The sequence below is a fragment of the Motacilla alba genome, chromosome 1A (genome assembly GCF_015832195.1).
Source record: "Motacilla alba alba isolate MOTALB_02 chromosome 1A, Motacilla_alba_V1.0_pri, whole genome shotgun sequence".
Classification (NCBI taxonomy): domain Eukaryota; kingdom Metazoa; phylum Chordata; class Aves; order Passeriformes; family Motacillidae; genus Motacilla; species Motacilla alba.
This window is the reverse complement of record NC_052031.1, coordinates 46,835,965-46,850,926: the sequence shown is the minus strand read 5'-3', so window position 1 is coordinate 46,850,926 and position 14,962 is coordinate 46,835,965. Positions and strand designations below refer to the sequence as shown.

Here is a 14,962-nt window from a genome sequence, read left to right as displayed (position 1 = left end):
GCGCTCTCCCGGTGCCGTGTTCCCAAAAGCGTTAGGTGCCACTTTCCTAAACTTCGCCCTCTTGTCTCCTGCCACCTGCAGCGCAGCATGTAATTTCCTTTTCTTTCCTTCCTCGTCACTTTCTCTACCCGATGACAAAACAGAAACATGTCTTTGTCTTCCTGTTGTTGTTACTCTTTCATATTTATAGCAAATATTTTCTAGCTTACTTTGTTGCTTTACCTACAGCACAACTTATGTTTTTTTTCTGTCAATTTTGGGTATACATAACATTTCTTTTGGTGTACTAATTTTTCCAAGCATGGGCACAGGTATTATAATGTGATTTTTTTTTTTTTTCCTTTAGTGATTAGCACTAAATCCTCTAAATATCTTCTTGTTCTTATGCTGTGTACTGTATACTGGGAACCTATATGACAGTATTTCATAAAGAAATGTAACCAAGTACAGCTTACAGTGAAAATAACTACCAGGAAAGTGTATGTCCACTTTATTAGTCTTTCTCCTTTTTTCGATATGCATTTTGGGCCTACATATCTTCTGGAACCCTGTTAAGCATCACTTCACGTGAATATATATACATATATATATGTGTGTTGTGTGTGTGTGTGTTTATATACATATATGTGTATATATATATATACACACTAGAAAATAATTAGTAGCTTAATAATGAATAAAGCCACTGGCTAACCATGGCAAGTATTGTGTTAATTAATCATAAAAATTCCTAAAGGGTTTCCTATGTTTTTTCTTAATATATTTCCCCCATTTAAATTTTCCTAGATGGGGTTTGTTGGAGGTTGTTATATTTTTCTGAGGGATTTGGTGGTGTTTGATTTTTTGCTTGTTTTGGTTTTGGCTTGGTTTGTTTTTATCTTTCAGAAAATCAGCATGGGACTATATTTGATGTGGAAGATACACTGATCTGTGTGTTACAAGCACACAAAGTTGGCTTCTCTATATTTCACCAGTGAGGACCAGCACTGAATATGTGACATGTGAGCATGTCAGCTGTGAACTGAATCTCATAAGGACTTCCAGCCACAGGAAAGAGCAGAAATCGCTGTGAAATGGCTGCCCTGGGCTTTATATGCACCCAGATGTTTACATATATGCAGAGCCTTAGAAAGCAAGTTTCTCCTGCACTGTATTTTTGTTTAGCACTTTTTTTGAATAATATTTTTACTCACTTATGAGTCATCTGGTTATCTTCCCCTGTTTTATCTACTACATGCTAAGAATCCACCTGATAATCTCGCTTTATATGCAAGAGTTAAAATCTTCAGAAAACTGCAAACAACAGGGACACACTTTTCTTTGAATTTTGGTTGTTTACTCAAAATTCCAAGGGCCAAAGACTAAATGAAAGTTTTATTGGCAGCTTTGCTTCATTCATCTGCAAGGTACACCATTAGGTTAGAAATAAATCTTCCTCTTTTGTAAATGCTCAGTAAAAAGATTTTAATGCAGCAGTATTAAGACAAGAGAAACATCAGAAAAGAAGGAGGAATGTAAGTCTCTTTTTTTTAGAAGAAACAATGATATTTTAAGTTAGTTTAACAGAAACTGAAAGGGGAAAAAACGTGTTTTAATGTTACAATGCAAGATGTATTTTACTAAAACTACAACATTGATTTAGTAAGTTTTGAAACAGGCAGACAGACATTCCATTCAATGCAGGAAGACCTGGAGTGTGGTCTAAAGTAACCCCAGAGTCTGGTCTGTCACACAGTAATAGGAATTCAGTTACCTGGTATCAATGGAGTTGGGGAACTCCATGAACTGATTTTGCAATATGAAGGAAAAGGGAAAAAACATCCACGTGAGTTAGAAATTTTGCAAACATTCTTGACTTCCCTCATTACACTGTATGAAACCTTTACCTCCTTGTGCCACATCTGGAGTTTCCAAAGGGCAATTCCTGTTCCTTGGTTGTCGACAAGAAGGCCTCACTCACCTCCTGCCACTACAATTCTGGGAAGAAATCTAACATGCTTCCTGGAAAACCACTGCAGGTCACATCATTCTTCAATCAGCTTTGGGAATCTGGAAAGTGGCTCTTTCTAGCCCGTGCTTATCACCAGATCCGTACTCTTGACTAAGCATGAAATGTCCCTTCTCACAATTCACATATTTTTGCTGGCTCCAGCAGCAGATTTAGGTTTTATGCTGTGTCAGAAACTCCTTGTGTTCCACTTAAGAGAGGGAAAAAAACCAAACAAATTATAGTCCATTTGTGTTTCTATGTGCTGAGCAAGAGGATTTCTTTCCTCTCAATGGTAATAGTGGACAAAGGTTGGAAGACAGTGATATAGGTTCCATCTGTGCTCGAATAGTGTGAATTTTAATTTCTGTGATTTAAAAATTGTTTCATTTTTCTGAAAATGAGACATGTTCTATTGTATGAGGAAAAAAAAAAAGAAATAAAATTTACATGTCTTTCAAACATGGAATAGAGACTTTTTTAACATTCTGAAATGCATATCTCACCTTAGGCCTTGGCCTACACCCAGAAATTATCAGATATATAAAACTGGATTACTGTGCAACCAAGCCAGGAGCCTCACCATTGTGGAAGCCGCAACACTTGGTGAAGAATTTGGGTGCTGTTCATTTAGGCACGGGGTGATGAAAATACTAAATCCACGTTTGTTATGGGACATTGTTACTTTACTAGTCATGCAGGAATATAAATGTCAGTGGGCACAGAGGAGAATAATGGCAGCCTTTCATTTGTTTAAGCAGAAGTAGCAAAGATAAATTGTTTGTTTTACATTAAAACACCTGTGATAGGCATCAGCTTTGAAATTTGGCATTAAAGCACAGAAAAACAGGAATTTCTTACTACCTACCCTGTTCATGTTTGGAACAGGAGCAAGGGAAGATGTCCAATTTCTGCAAGCAATCTGAATAAAGTGTAATTAATTTACAGCATGTGGGGGATTTTGATGCAGAACATGAACCCACTTTTTTCCTTTTCCCCTCTATTAACCTTCCAAAAAATTCTGGGTAGAATCTCTGTACAGGCCTGTGCTAATTCACAAACGTGTATTCCCTGGAAGGAAAGCAACAATATTTTACTAAAATATTTTGGTCTTCGCCTTGACATTTGCTGATTTTATAAATATGGGGAAGGTGAGTGGAGTGATGATACCCAAACACAACTTCTATGTGAGGAAAGGATGGAGTATCAGAGCCTTGGGAAGCCTCCCTGGGATACATCTGCAAATGCACCAACTTGTTGTGTTGAGCACGTGTTCCCTTTTTTGGGTTTTTACAGTGGCTGAAAAAACAAGTTTTAGTCTACAGTGGCTGAGAAATTAGAGCCCTCTTACTGGATTACAATATAAATACTTGGATGATTCTAAGCTATTATGCTTGAATATCCAAAAGCCAAACACAGCTGAGGAAAAAAGTCAGGCAAATGATCTCTGACTTGCATCAGCACTCAGGTCTGCCCTTCCTGGTTTATGCTCACCTTTGCTTTGGTCTGCACTGAGCAGGAGTTCACAGTGGTTCATTTCCCACGAACGTCCACTGCCCCACTCTACCAGGCTGCGATTTCTTGGTCTCTCACAGTGGGTAGAGTTTATCTCCAAGGCTCAGTGATATTTTACATGGAGGAAAGACGAGCTTGAAATAGTAGAATCACCACTCTGAACACTTTCAAGTTTCTAAGCTAATCAATATGCAATCACGACAATGAAAATTACAAAAATTACTTATTGTTCTGGTTGTATTTCCAGGAATTTCAGAATTCCTTTCTGCCATAAAGAAGTAGGAAGAAATAAAAGGATTACCGAGTCTTTCAATGGTTGATCAAGATTACAACAGTTCCTGTTGTTAGCCCAGAAAGTGGATAGAAAGCTGCCAATAAATGTGAATATCTTGACACAAATTAACCATTTATATACAAATATCGAGGGACTAGAGAACTGCAGATCTTAGCACTAATGCCCCTGGGAGGTTTGGAACTCTGCTATTGGCTATGGGGTTACTATTATTAATTTAAAAAAAAATATTTTCAGCATTCTGGTAGTGTTCAGCAGTGTCACAGAAGGCCTTAATCCTCTCCCACTATAGGAAATAAGTATCAGATTAAGTGGGCATCACATTTATTTTCCCATTTCTGTGATTAATCAAGGAACAATGCAACATTCTGCAGGGACACACCGTGTGTTTGTTATGCTTGTTATTATCATCCAAAACGTGCATTTACCTTTGTTTTACAGGTTTACTAAGGGACATCTCACTGACCTGTATTTTTTTCAACATTTACCTTGAAGCAGAGAAAAAAAAAAAAAGGTATTTCTAATTACTAGAATAAATCCAGTATTTGCTCTGATTGTAGCAGTTTAGATTTTTCAATTAAACATGGGTAATAAGAAAAGAACATGACATTTCTCAAATTACTCAAGTCAATGTGCTTCTTTATTTTCACACTTTGAAACAGCGGGGACTCCAGGCTTTACCGGCGTTTCTTTCATCCTTTCGCACCTCCTTTCAGCTCTGAATTTTGCTGCTCGCAGGGTTTTAGGAGCTGATGATAGCCCCGGATATGGAGGGTACCGAAGACAAAACTGCTGCCGGCAGGCTGTTAACTGCTCGGTGCTTGAAAGAAAGCAACATTGCACTGAACACGAAGAGAAAGAAAAAAAAAAAAAAAAAAAAAAAAAGAGAGAGAGAGGGAATCCATTGATTGTAAAACGGAGCTGCCACTTCCCGGGGCAGGAATCCTCTTGCTAAGGTGTAGGCTCTTTTCTTCTAAAAGTAAAGAGGTGGTGAATTACCAGACGGTGTTATCACAGATACAAGCTTACACAATCAACACTCTTTCACTAAAATCAAGACACCAGTTTTGCTTTAAGTGTCCTGGCTACTCAACATACCCTCAAAAGATAATTTTTCAGGTTTAACTCCCGTTACAATTCAAAATTCAGTACACTCCAAATTCTGCTTCTCGATCAATTCTAATTACGGGGCAGAGGAGGATAATTACTGTACTTATTAACACTAAAAGCAGATAAACTGTAATTGCACTTATCCTGATTTTTGAATTTAACGAGCGAAAGCTTCTTCGTTAAGGTCACATGGAAAATGCACTGACGGAGAATCGGGGTACAGAGGGGCCACGTCGGTGCTTTATTTCGCTGAAATGCCGAAGCATGAGGAGAGCAACATGGGCTTTCACACACGCTGCTGGAGCACAAACATCGCCCCAAAAGACACTCGCTGAGACACCGTGATCTCTGATGAGACGGAGCGCGGTGATTTCGGAGGGAAGCGGCTCAGCCGGGGCAGCCAGCTCTGCATCAGCGTCTGGGACCGCGGGGCAAAACTGTGTTACTTCCTCGCATTAAATAATCGTTTACTGCGACACCAACCGCTCGAACAACTCCGTTTTTTTCCTGCTCCGTAGAGAACCTTCTAAAGAACAAGATTTTGTGCCAATTGTGCCCATTTAGCTCACGGGAAAATTTTAATTTAAAATATAAACCGAAGGTTTCTCCCTGCCGAGCTCTCTGCAGCTGCCCGCCGCTGAGTTTCAGCGCTCGCGTTTCCCTCATTCCCGCTCCTTCTAAGCGAAAACCCCACTAGCTGGTCGGACGGACTCCCCCCTTCCCCCCCGGCAAGAAACGGGGCGCACAGGCGGCAAATTCCGTGGAGAAAAGCTCCTTTTTGCACCGCCAAGAAACACAGCGGGCGCGGCGGCGGGCGGCGCGCGGCGCACCAATCAGCGCGCGGGCTCCGCTATAAAAGGGGCGGCGGCGGCGGCGCCTCCATTGTTCGCCCGAGCAGCGCCGCCATGGCCGAGACCGCGCCCGCCGCCGCGCCCGAGCTCGCCGCCGCCGCGCCCGCCCCCGCCAAAGCGCCCGCCGCCAAGAAGCCGAAGAAGGCGGCGAGCGGCTCCAAAGCCCGCAAGCCCGCGGGGCCCAGCGTCACCGAGCTGATCACCAAGGCCGTGTCCGCCTCCAAGGAGCGCAAGGGGCTCTCGCTCGCCGCGCTCAAGAAGGCGCTGGCCGCCGGCGGCTACGATGTGGAGAAAAGTAACAGCCGCATCAAGCTGGGCATAAAGAGCCTCGTCAGCAAAGGCGTCTTGGTGCAGACCAAGGGCACCGGCGCCTCCGGCTCCTTCCGCCTCAGCAAGAAGCCCGGCGAAGGGAAGGAAAAAGCGCCGAAGAAAAAGGGTGCTGCAGCCAAGCCCAAGAAGCCGGCGGCTAAGAAGCCCGCCAGCGCCGCCAAGAAGCCCAAGAAGCCGGTGACGGCGAAAAAGAGCCCCAAAAAAGCCAAGAAGCCGGCGGCCGCCGCAGCCAAGAAAGCAGCGAAGAGCCCCAAGAAGGCGACAAAGGCTGCTAAGCCCAAAAAAGCGGCGGCAGCAGCGAAGAGCCCGGCTAAGGCGAAAGCGGTGAAGCCCAAAGCGGCCAAGCCCAAGGCGGCCAAGCCGAAAGCAGCCAAGGCGAAGAAGGCAGCGCCCAAGAAAAAATAAATGGTGCGGAAAAATTCCCTATCTGCCTTGCAGATGAACCCAACGGCTCTTTTAAGAGCCACCCAAGCTTTCACAAAAAGAGCTGGAACTCTTAAATTACCTTTAAAGTTTTTTTTTTTCCTGTTAGCCCTGCACAATAAAAAGTTGTTTTGTTTTTTTTTCCTCCGTTGCTGGTGATTTTAGGTGGACCCGATAGCTTCCTTGCACTCATGTTTGCGGGTGTAGAGCAGCACCGCAGCGGAGCTCAGCGCGGCACGTACCATTTAAATAAATAATCCCCGAGCGCCGGTGCATATTCCCTTCCGTTCGGTGCAGGAAATCGGTGCTGCCCGGAGCTCCTCGGGATAGCGGGAGGCACCGCTCAGCGGCCTCGGCTCCTGGCAGGGGGAGCGGGGATGGGGATGCCGCGGCTCCCCGTAGCCCGGGTCCCATCGGCCGGGGGGCGGAGAGCCGGGAGGGAAGCGCCGCGCACCGCCCCCGGAGCCCGGCGGTGTTCGAAAAGCCCGCGCTCCGCAAACATTGGCCGTCGCTCTCGGGCTTTTCCTAGTGCCCAGCAATTTTCGGGTTAAAATAGTGCTCCACCTCTCTTTACATTCAGTTGGCGGAAGAGGCTTACGAATTCCCTGGTAGGTTTGTACCGCCTCTCCAACATCCCTCATCCCTTGGGCCTTTTGTTACTTCCCGTCGGTTTCGTGCCCGCTTTGGGAACCGTAGGGCCCCGGGGTCCGAGGAGTTGGAGGTACCTTGGTGCAGTCCTCGCTTCGGCGCTCAAACTCGCTCGTTGGAGCTGCCGCGCTCAGTTCTTTCCCGGGTGTTCATTTCGGCACAATTCGAGCCATAAAAACTAGGTATTTTCTGCACACCTAACAGCCTACAGCTCTGGCCACTGGCAATTCTCCCGTCCCGGTTTAAAGGATGCAGTGCGCGCTTCCTTTCAGTGCGATTGCTCTGGGAGGAGGCGGTTTTCTGGGAGTACCCGGCGATCATGGCCTGTGGGCAGGGATTTACTTTCTAAACGAGCACAAAGCTCGAGCAAAGTTGATCTTTCACTTGAGAGATGACTCAAATACTGTGAGGAATTGTTCCACACAACAAGAAGGGGTGTGTGTGTGCAGGAAGACGTGATGCACTGTCTATATGAGCTCCAGTGGTTATACTGTCCATTACAGGAACAAAATTACCATCAAACCAGAAATTCCTGTTATTGTGAAGCTGAGTTGGGCACCACAGCATAGCAGAGATACCTACTGGGAAAAGGAAGTGCAGTGGCAAAGAGCAAGGGAGAGGTGTAATGTCATGTTTATGCCAACTGCACCACTGGCATATCAGTAGTAGTAGTCTAGTAACCCAAATTAATAATTTCTCATCCACATTTCCTCTCCGCCTGGGCACTGCAGGCCCTGCAGATGCCATCTGAGTTCAGCTGTGCACGGCTCCAGACTGATTCTCCCCCAGAAACAGCTTTTTTTAAATTACCACGTCACTGACACTGATCACTGTCTGTCCCTCAGGACCCCACACCACCTTCAGCGGGCTTCTCTAGCTGATAAGCAGATTCCTGTTCTGGACATAAGAAAAGCTGATATCCTAAGAAAAACTCAGGGGTTACTGTTTTGCTATCATGGCTCAAATTTCCTGCTAACCTACTGGACTGAGGTTCAGTTGTGTGATTTATGATTGTAGTGAAGAGGGAACACATCTCACTCTTGTGTGACATATTTTTTGGACAAATTGTCATTAATTTTTTTCATTAAACATGTTAAGATGCCTCATGATACTGGCAAAAGACAGAAAATATTTGAGCTCTGCTCAGTATTTTCTAAGGTGTGCTACATGCTGGTGTCTAGTGTCTGCTCATAACTTTGACCAAAACCAAAAGGATATTCATCATGATTAAATATTAAGCTGCCCCAAAATTAGAATGAAGGTTAAAAAAAAAAAAAAAAAAAAGCCAAAACCAAGGGTTCAGTATTGCAATTTATTACAAGGAAGACCTGGTTTCATTTGTTTTCTCTTGCATAGGGTCAGCTGTTTATTTCACAGATGTACTTAGCCAATATCAATGTCAGAAGCCTGCTATGTTCCAGTAATGCCCACCGAGTTAGATAAAGGCCTACACATAGCAGAACAGACATAGGAACCTGTCAAGAATTCTGTTTCAGTTACTCCCCCCAGAACAACTCACTTTCTACTGAAGAACACTTTTTTATGATGGGGTTACAGATTTTTTCAGCAGCATTAGTCGCCACAAAGCCTAATGGCCTGTCAGATTACCACAAAACCAGGTAACGTTCAAACATGTTTCTCCTCGTGTTTATTCTCTCTTAGTGGGTTATATTATTTCTGTACTTCTTGTGCATGTCTGTATCTTTTATGGTAGCTGTTGTCAGGTGAAAGAGTTTATTCTGCCTGGCCTTACCATGTCTTTGAAAAACAATAAAAAAAGTCTCCCTTAAGGGCTCAATTCTCAAAAAAATCAAAGGTGGAATTTTATTGCTAGTGAAACTTCTCCACTAATTTATTAAGAAATCTTCTATGTTTGGTAGAGAAAATTAGAAGCTAGACGTCTATAAAAGGCAAACTGTATTAGTTCAGGAACAAAGATGTTTAAAATTCGTGCTGGAAACAGTGTTGATAAGGCAGGGATGTTTTAGTTATTGCTGAGCAGTGCTTACACAGATCCAAGGCCTTTTCTGCTTCTCACCTCACCCATGAGGAGTCCTGGAGTGCACAAGGACACGGGAGGGGACACAGCCAGGACAGCTGATCCCACTGACCAAAGGGATATTCCAAATCCTGCAGTTTTGTGCGCAGCAGATAAAGTTGTGGGGAAGAAGAAGGGAGGGGAGTATTCCAGTGATGGCTTTCATCTTCCCAAGTCACACTAGGCATGGCAGAGCCCTGCTTTCCTGGAGGTGGCTGAATGTTGGGTTTCACCCCTGGATTGGGGTGACCCTGAAAGATGGAAAAGTCTCTCCTCCAACCCGTGCCTTCAAAGAAAGACTCAGTAGTCTTCTGTTGTCCGGTCTCAAGGTTGTTTATTGTTGTTTATCTAAAAGATTCTTCTCCCTGAACTGCTGTGGCCCGTTCAGCAGCTCAGACAAAGGCACACTGCCCTCCCAGGGGGCTGGTGCCATCTTTTATATCATATATTACGTACTACATGTTTATACTTTTTCCCCAGTGCCTACTATCTATATTGAATGGTGACTTTCTACTCTAAACCAATCTGTGAGTGCCAACATCACCAAAGACATGGAGGCTAGGAAGGAGAAAGAAAGAGGACAGGGCACACCCAAATCCCTCCATCTTAGAACCCCTTACCCCCATGTACAAAACTTGGACCCCTGCGTACAAGGCTTAAAACCCCCCTGTACAGCACTCAGAAATCCTTCCTTTCACTTCGTGACTACTTCTAATACAATACCTACACTTGTGTGTGTGGCTTGTAATTCTTCATACAGAGTTGGTAATTTGCTCCACGGGCTAAGATCGAAACCCCACGTGTGTCTTTGGCTGCATGCCAGGGTCTCAGAGCCCCCTGCCAGCGGCTCTGGCCATCCAGGACACCCAGAGGGATGTCCTGGGTTCCCACAGCTGAACACCTGCCTGCCCATGGGAAGTGATGAATGTATTCCTTGTTTTCCTTTGTTTGTGTGCATGGCTTTTGCTTCACCAATTAAACCGTCTTTATCTCGAGCCACAAAGTTGTTCCACTTTTCTGATTTTCTCCACTCTACCTCTGGAAATGAGTGAGGGAGAGCAGCTGCACAGGGCTGAGTTGCTGGCTGGGCTTGAACCATGACAGCTGAACGAAGCAGGGAAAAAGTCCTTCCTATTATCCTGGGCTAAATAAATTGTAAAATGTAAGTTATGTACATTTCAAGACTAAGTTTACAGGTTCTCAAAAGGAAGGAGATGTTTTCAGGTGTGAAACACCTAGAGTGTATGGGCAGGAAGCTGGGGACAGCCAGATGTGGGGTCTGGAAGAGTGCAACATAAATAGCATTAATACCAGGCCTGGTCTCTGCTGCTTGCATGTCAGTACAGATTTGAACCAGCTTGAATTCAGAACCTCTTTTCAACCAGACACCTTTGACATAGAAAGATTACACAACAGAGTTTTCCTTACACAAGTTCATTTTTTACCACCTAGATCGCAGTGCACCCAGTGTTCTGCTGGACACGGGGTTATCAAATACTTTTTCTGTGGGAATTTGAGATCTCTCCTCTACAGAACGTGTTGGCAAAGCATAATGAAGTCATCGGTGTGACTCCTCTTGGGATCCCCATTCACTCTCCATGATGAATTTTGTACAATTATTTCTAGATTTGGAGTTACGTTGCATTCTGACTTTCATTTTGCACACAGTGTTTTATTGATTTCTTTGCACTTCCATTCCCACCTGAGTTTTGTTCATCAGTCCTGCATGAACTGCTGAGACATCAGTGAAACCTCAGTGACTGCAGGATTCTTTTTTCAATGATTTCTGGATTGGGCTGCCAGCAGCTATGGAAGAATTGAAATGTGAAAAAAATAATAATAATAATAGGATCATGGCTTACATCAAACATTGAAACTTGATCTAGTAAAAGAAGTCCTTGCCCACAGCAGGAGGTGTGAGATGACAACCGAGGGCCAAGGCAAGGGCTGTGGCTCTCTGCCTGTGGCCTGCACTGCACCTCCTGTTCTCCGTGCGCATCAGGAGGTGCATCCTTGGTGTCAAGAGAGAATGACTGGGCGAAGGTGAACACAGGGTGGTCACACTTTGGCTCTGAGAAACAGCACAAATTTAGCAAAGTCATGATCTGAACTTTGAAGGACACATGGCCAAAAAAGTAACTTTTGCCTGATAAAGTCAGTTATGTGTTAAATTGCACGCTACTGCATATGCTAATGACTTGTACGAGGTGTGTGCTACCGCATATGTGGATAAATTACTCCGTTCTCCACCTAGAACATGCCACACGAAAGAGGGAGATTGGAATAAGATTATGTTTTAGACAAGGAGGGTAGAAATTTAACCTGTTTGGGATGAAGACCGAAAGACCTTGGAGGCAGTCAACAGGCTACTCTCCTCTCTCTCCTCCCAGCTGGTCAGGCCTTCTTGGTAATGGTTGGTCAGGCCTTCATCACATACTGGTAGCAAAAATAATAGCAGTAATAATAATAATAATAATAATAATAATAATAGTATCTGGGTTAACACAGTGTTATTGTTCTTGTTGAAGCTCTGTCATAGTGCATTTAGCACCGGCAATTCTGAATTTGTAGTTCTGTTTCTTCAAGAAACGACACCATTCTCCAGTCTGTGGTTACAGCAGTTCTTATTGAATGCAAACAGGTCTGTAGAGCTGAATTGTGAAACTGCACTATTTGTGAACCTGTGCTCATGCTTCTTATTTGACACTACTAGGCTTACAGGGCTGAATTTTTCAGGAATCAGAAATTAAGGCCAGCTGCACCCGGCCCCTCTGCTGTGTGAAGACTAGCTGGAATGCAAGGGCGTTCATTTTCTGCAAGTTTCTATACTCTTAATGCCACGCAGAGGTTTGTCTGTATGATCTTTGAATGTCTCTTCCATAGGAAATGATTCAATGGATCTTCAGTTACTGTTTAATTTTATCAAACAGACCTCACAGAACAGATGATGTTTGATGTATAATTGAGAATCAGCTGTGAGTGAAGAAGAGCAGGAACTCAACTCAAAACTTGCTTTTCCAAATGGTTTCTGATCTTTTGCAAAGCAAACAGACAGCAAGAGACAGAGGAAAATATTATATGTAGTCACAGCTCCTTGGGCAGAAGCAGCTCATTGTGGAGCAGGAGATGTTGTGAGGTTGTACCTTCATTTTATTCTATTGGAAAAAAAATAAAAGAAGCAGAAAGAAAAGCTGAAAAGCTGAAAGCACTGGATACCTTATCACAAGCTGCTTGGGTATGTGACTTCCCCAGGATTTTGTGGTAACCTCTCGGCAGGCATCTGCAAGTGGCAACAGTTCCTAGGGAGGACTGTGATAGAGTCAGAGTGCCTGCAGTCTGCTCAAACAGACTAAGGTCTGGATTTTCACAGCAGAGTAGTTCAGGGAGTTCTGCAGCAGGTAGGGCTAAGCTGCCCTGCTGCTGACACCCTGGGGACTCGCCTGTGCACTCAGAGTGAAAAACCTGCTGCAAGCACGACTCCAAGCGTATCGTTACCAGGGCAGGACATACCTACCTTACTCCCAAAATCTCCTGGAAGTGACAGTACAGCTGACTGCAGAGTGCCGAGTTTCTCCTGATGTCCCGGTCACCCTCAGCAGTCCAGTCATGGTCCCCAAAATTACCTCCCTGAAAGGAGCAAACTGATCTCAGGAAATATAGCACCATGACCCGAGCCGTGGCATCCCCTCTGCATTCCAGAAGCATCTCCGTAGCCCAGATGGGAATACTATCAAGTTCCTTGTGGAACAGAGCCTTTTTTCAGAGGTTTGAAATTTTAGGATCTCTCTTTCAGAGATTTGGCATTTGCCCTGCCCCGTTTGGGTTTCCTCAGGGCCCAGGCTAAAAGATGGTGCATGAACATGTGACAGATTCCACGATTTTCATTTATGAGCGAGGGAGGGGCCACTGAACAGTGATTTCTCTGCTGACAGGTGCAACATCTCTGTCTGAGGTCGATGGGAAGAGAGATTGATGATTGTTCAATCTTCTGTTGTATCCTCATGAAAGCTCGCGTTACACAAAGCTGCCCAGCCCAGTAAGGAAAAAAACCCCACTATCAAGCAATGAAAAAACGCCCATGAGAGGGCAGCAAACACCCAATACAGGAAACTTCTTTTATTCTTCCAGGTAATTTTCAGGTCTAAAACTATTTATTGGATAATTTTTGCTAAATACAGCTTGATTTCAACAGTGAAGTCTCAGAATATTTTCCTCCGCTAAAGACACCGAATCCAGAATTAGTAAGTACCTAAGACATGCAAAACCACACATTTTTTAATATTGAATTTTTCAGTCACTCTAAAAATAGACATGTTCTTGTTTATGGCACCACCGCACTGGAAAAAACTGTAAAAATATCCGTCCAAAAGAGTACTTTTACCTTAAAAAATTAATGTGAAACATGTAAAATCTGGCTTAGCATACCTGTACTGGTAAATTCACCTTGAGATAACATTCAGAGATGGCGGGAAACAAAGATGTGAGGAAAAAACGAGGACGGGTGGAATTTCTCAGAAACACGATTGGACAGAATTTACCGCAAGACTATCCATTAAAAAAACAGGTGAAGCAACTGTATAAACAGAGAAGTCGCTCAGGAGAATCCATACAAGCAGATGAAGCCGAAATATAAGACATGAATCTTTGAAAATAACAAATTGCAGCATAATGTAAGTGAATCAATAAGTGGGCTAACGTTCTTTGAATTAGCTTTTTCTTCTGAGCTATCGCGAAATAGCAAAGCGTTTAAAACTACATGAATCATTATAAAAAACCAGACACGCTCTCCTTGCTATCTGAAACACAAGAAAAGCACCGAAAAGCGACACAAACACCGAACCCATTGTGGCTCGGGGAAGGGAAATTAACGCAAATCCCGACATTTTCTGCCTGCGGGCCGCGCCATGGAGAAAGCGGGAGGGGCGGGAGCGCGACTCAAGCCCCGCCCCCTTTGCGCAGTCTTCAACCAGGTCGGACCGAACCCCATATAAGCCGGGGCCCGCGCGGCGCTGCCCCAGACCAGCGGTGTCGGCGGCAGCAGCGCAGAGCGTGCGATTATGTCCGGCCGGGGCAAGGGCGGCAAGGGGCTCGGCAAGGGCGGCGCCAAGCGCCACCGCAAGGTGCTGCGCGACAACATCCAGGGCATCACCAAGCCCGCCATCCGCCGCCTGGCTCGGCGCGGCGGCGTCAAGCGCATCTCGGGGCTCATCTACGAGGAGACGCGCGGCGTGCTCAAGGTCTTCCTGGAGAACGTGATCCGCGACGCCGTCACCTACACGGAGCACGCCAAGAGGAAGACGGTCACGGCCATGGACGTGGTCTACGCCCTCAAGCGCCAGGGCCGCACTCTCTACGGCTTCGGCGGCTAAAGCCTCGCCTTCCTACCGCACCAGCAACCCACAATCACAAAGGCTCTTTTAAGAGCCGCCCACCTATTCCTTTGAAAGAGCTGTATTACAATGTTACCGAGATCTGCAGAGAATGACGATACTGTTTCATTGTTCTTTCTAAAACTGGTATTGCTGTCTTACGAATGCTCTATGCGAGCTCTGAAATGTTTCAGTTCGCTGTTAACGGGGAATTTGTCATTGCTATAAGCGGTGGTTCTTGGGTGTTCCTAATTCTCTTATAAAAACCGCTTTAAATGCTCTAATTAAAATTATAAGTGTAATTTCCCAACGTCAGCCGATTTACAATTATCTGAAATGTCAATCCATGTCTTGATTTTTTGAAATGTGATAAAATAAATATAAGGAAATTTAAACGAA

General features: G+C 44.6%; 2 protein-coding genes across 2 annotated transcripts in view; both read left to right on the top strand.

Moving 5' to 3' along the window:
- LOC119708659 overlaps nucleotides 1-14,962 on the top strand; it is a 21,254-nt gene extending 6,292 nt beyond the window's left edge. The window contains exon 4 of the mRNA XM_038155256.1: nucleotides 14,236-14,962. Within this exon, the coding sequence (XP_038011184.1) occupies nucleotides 14,236-14,563 (328 nt within the window). The 3' untranslated portion in view covers nucleotides 14,564-14,962. The remainder of the gene's footprint in view (nucleotides 1-14,235) is intronic.
- Nucleotides 5,801-6,648, top strand: LOC119708626 (histone H1.10-like). Its single transcript, XM_038155221.1, has one exon. The coding sequence runs from the start codon at nucleotides 5,810-5,812 to the stop codon at nucleotides 6,488-6,490; it is 681 nt and encodes a 226-aa protein (XP_038011149.1). The 5' UTR covers nucleotides 5,801-5,809; the 3' UTR covers nucleotides 6,491-6,648.

What these genes read in the sequence shown, in the direction of transcription:
- LOC119708626 (XM_038155221.1), top strand. Translation starts at nt 5,810, where the DNA reads ATGGCCGAGACCGCGCCCGCCGCCGCGCCCGAGCTCGCCGCCGCCGCG.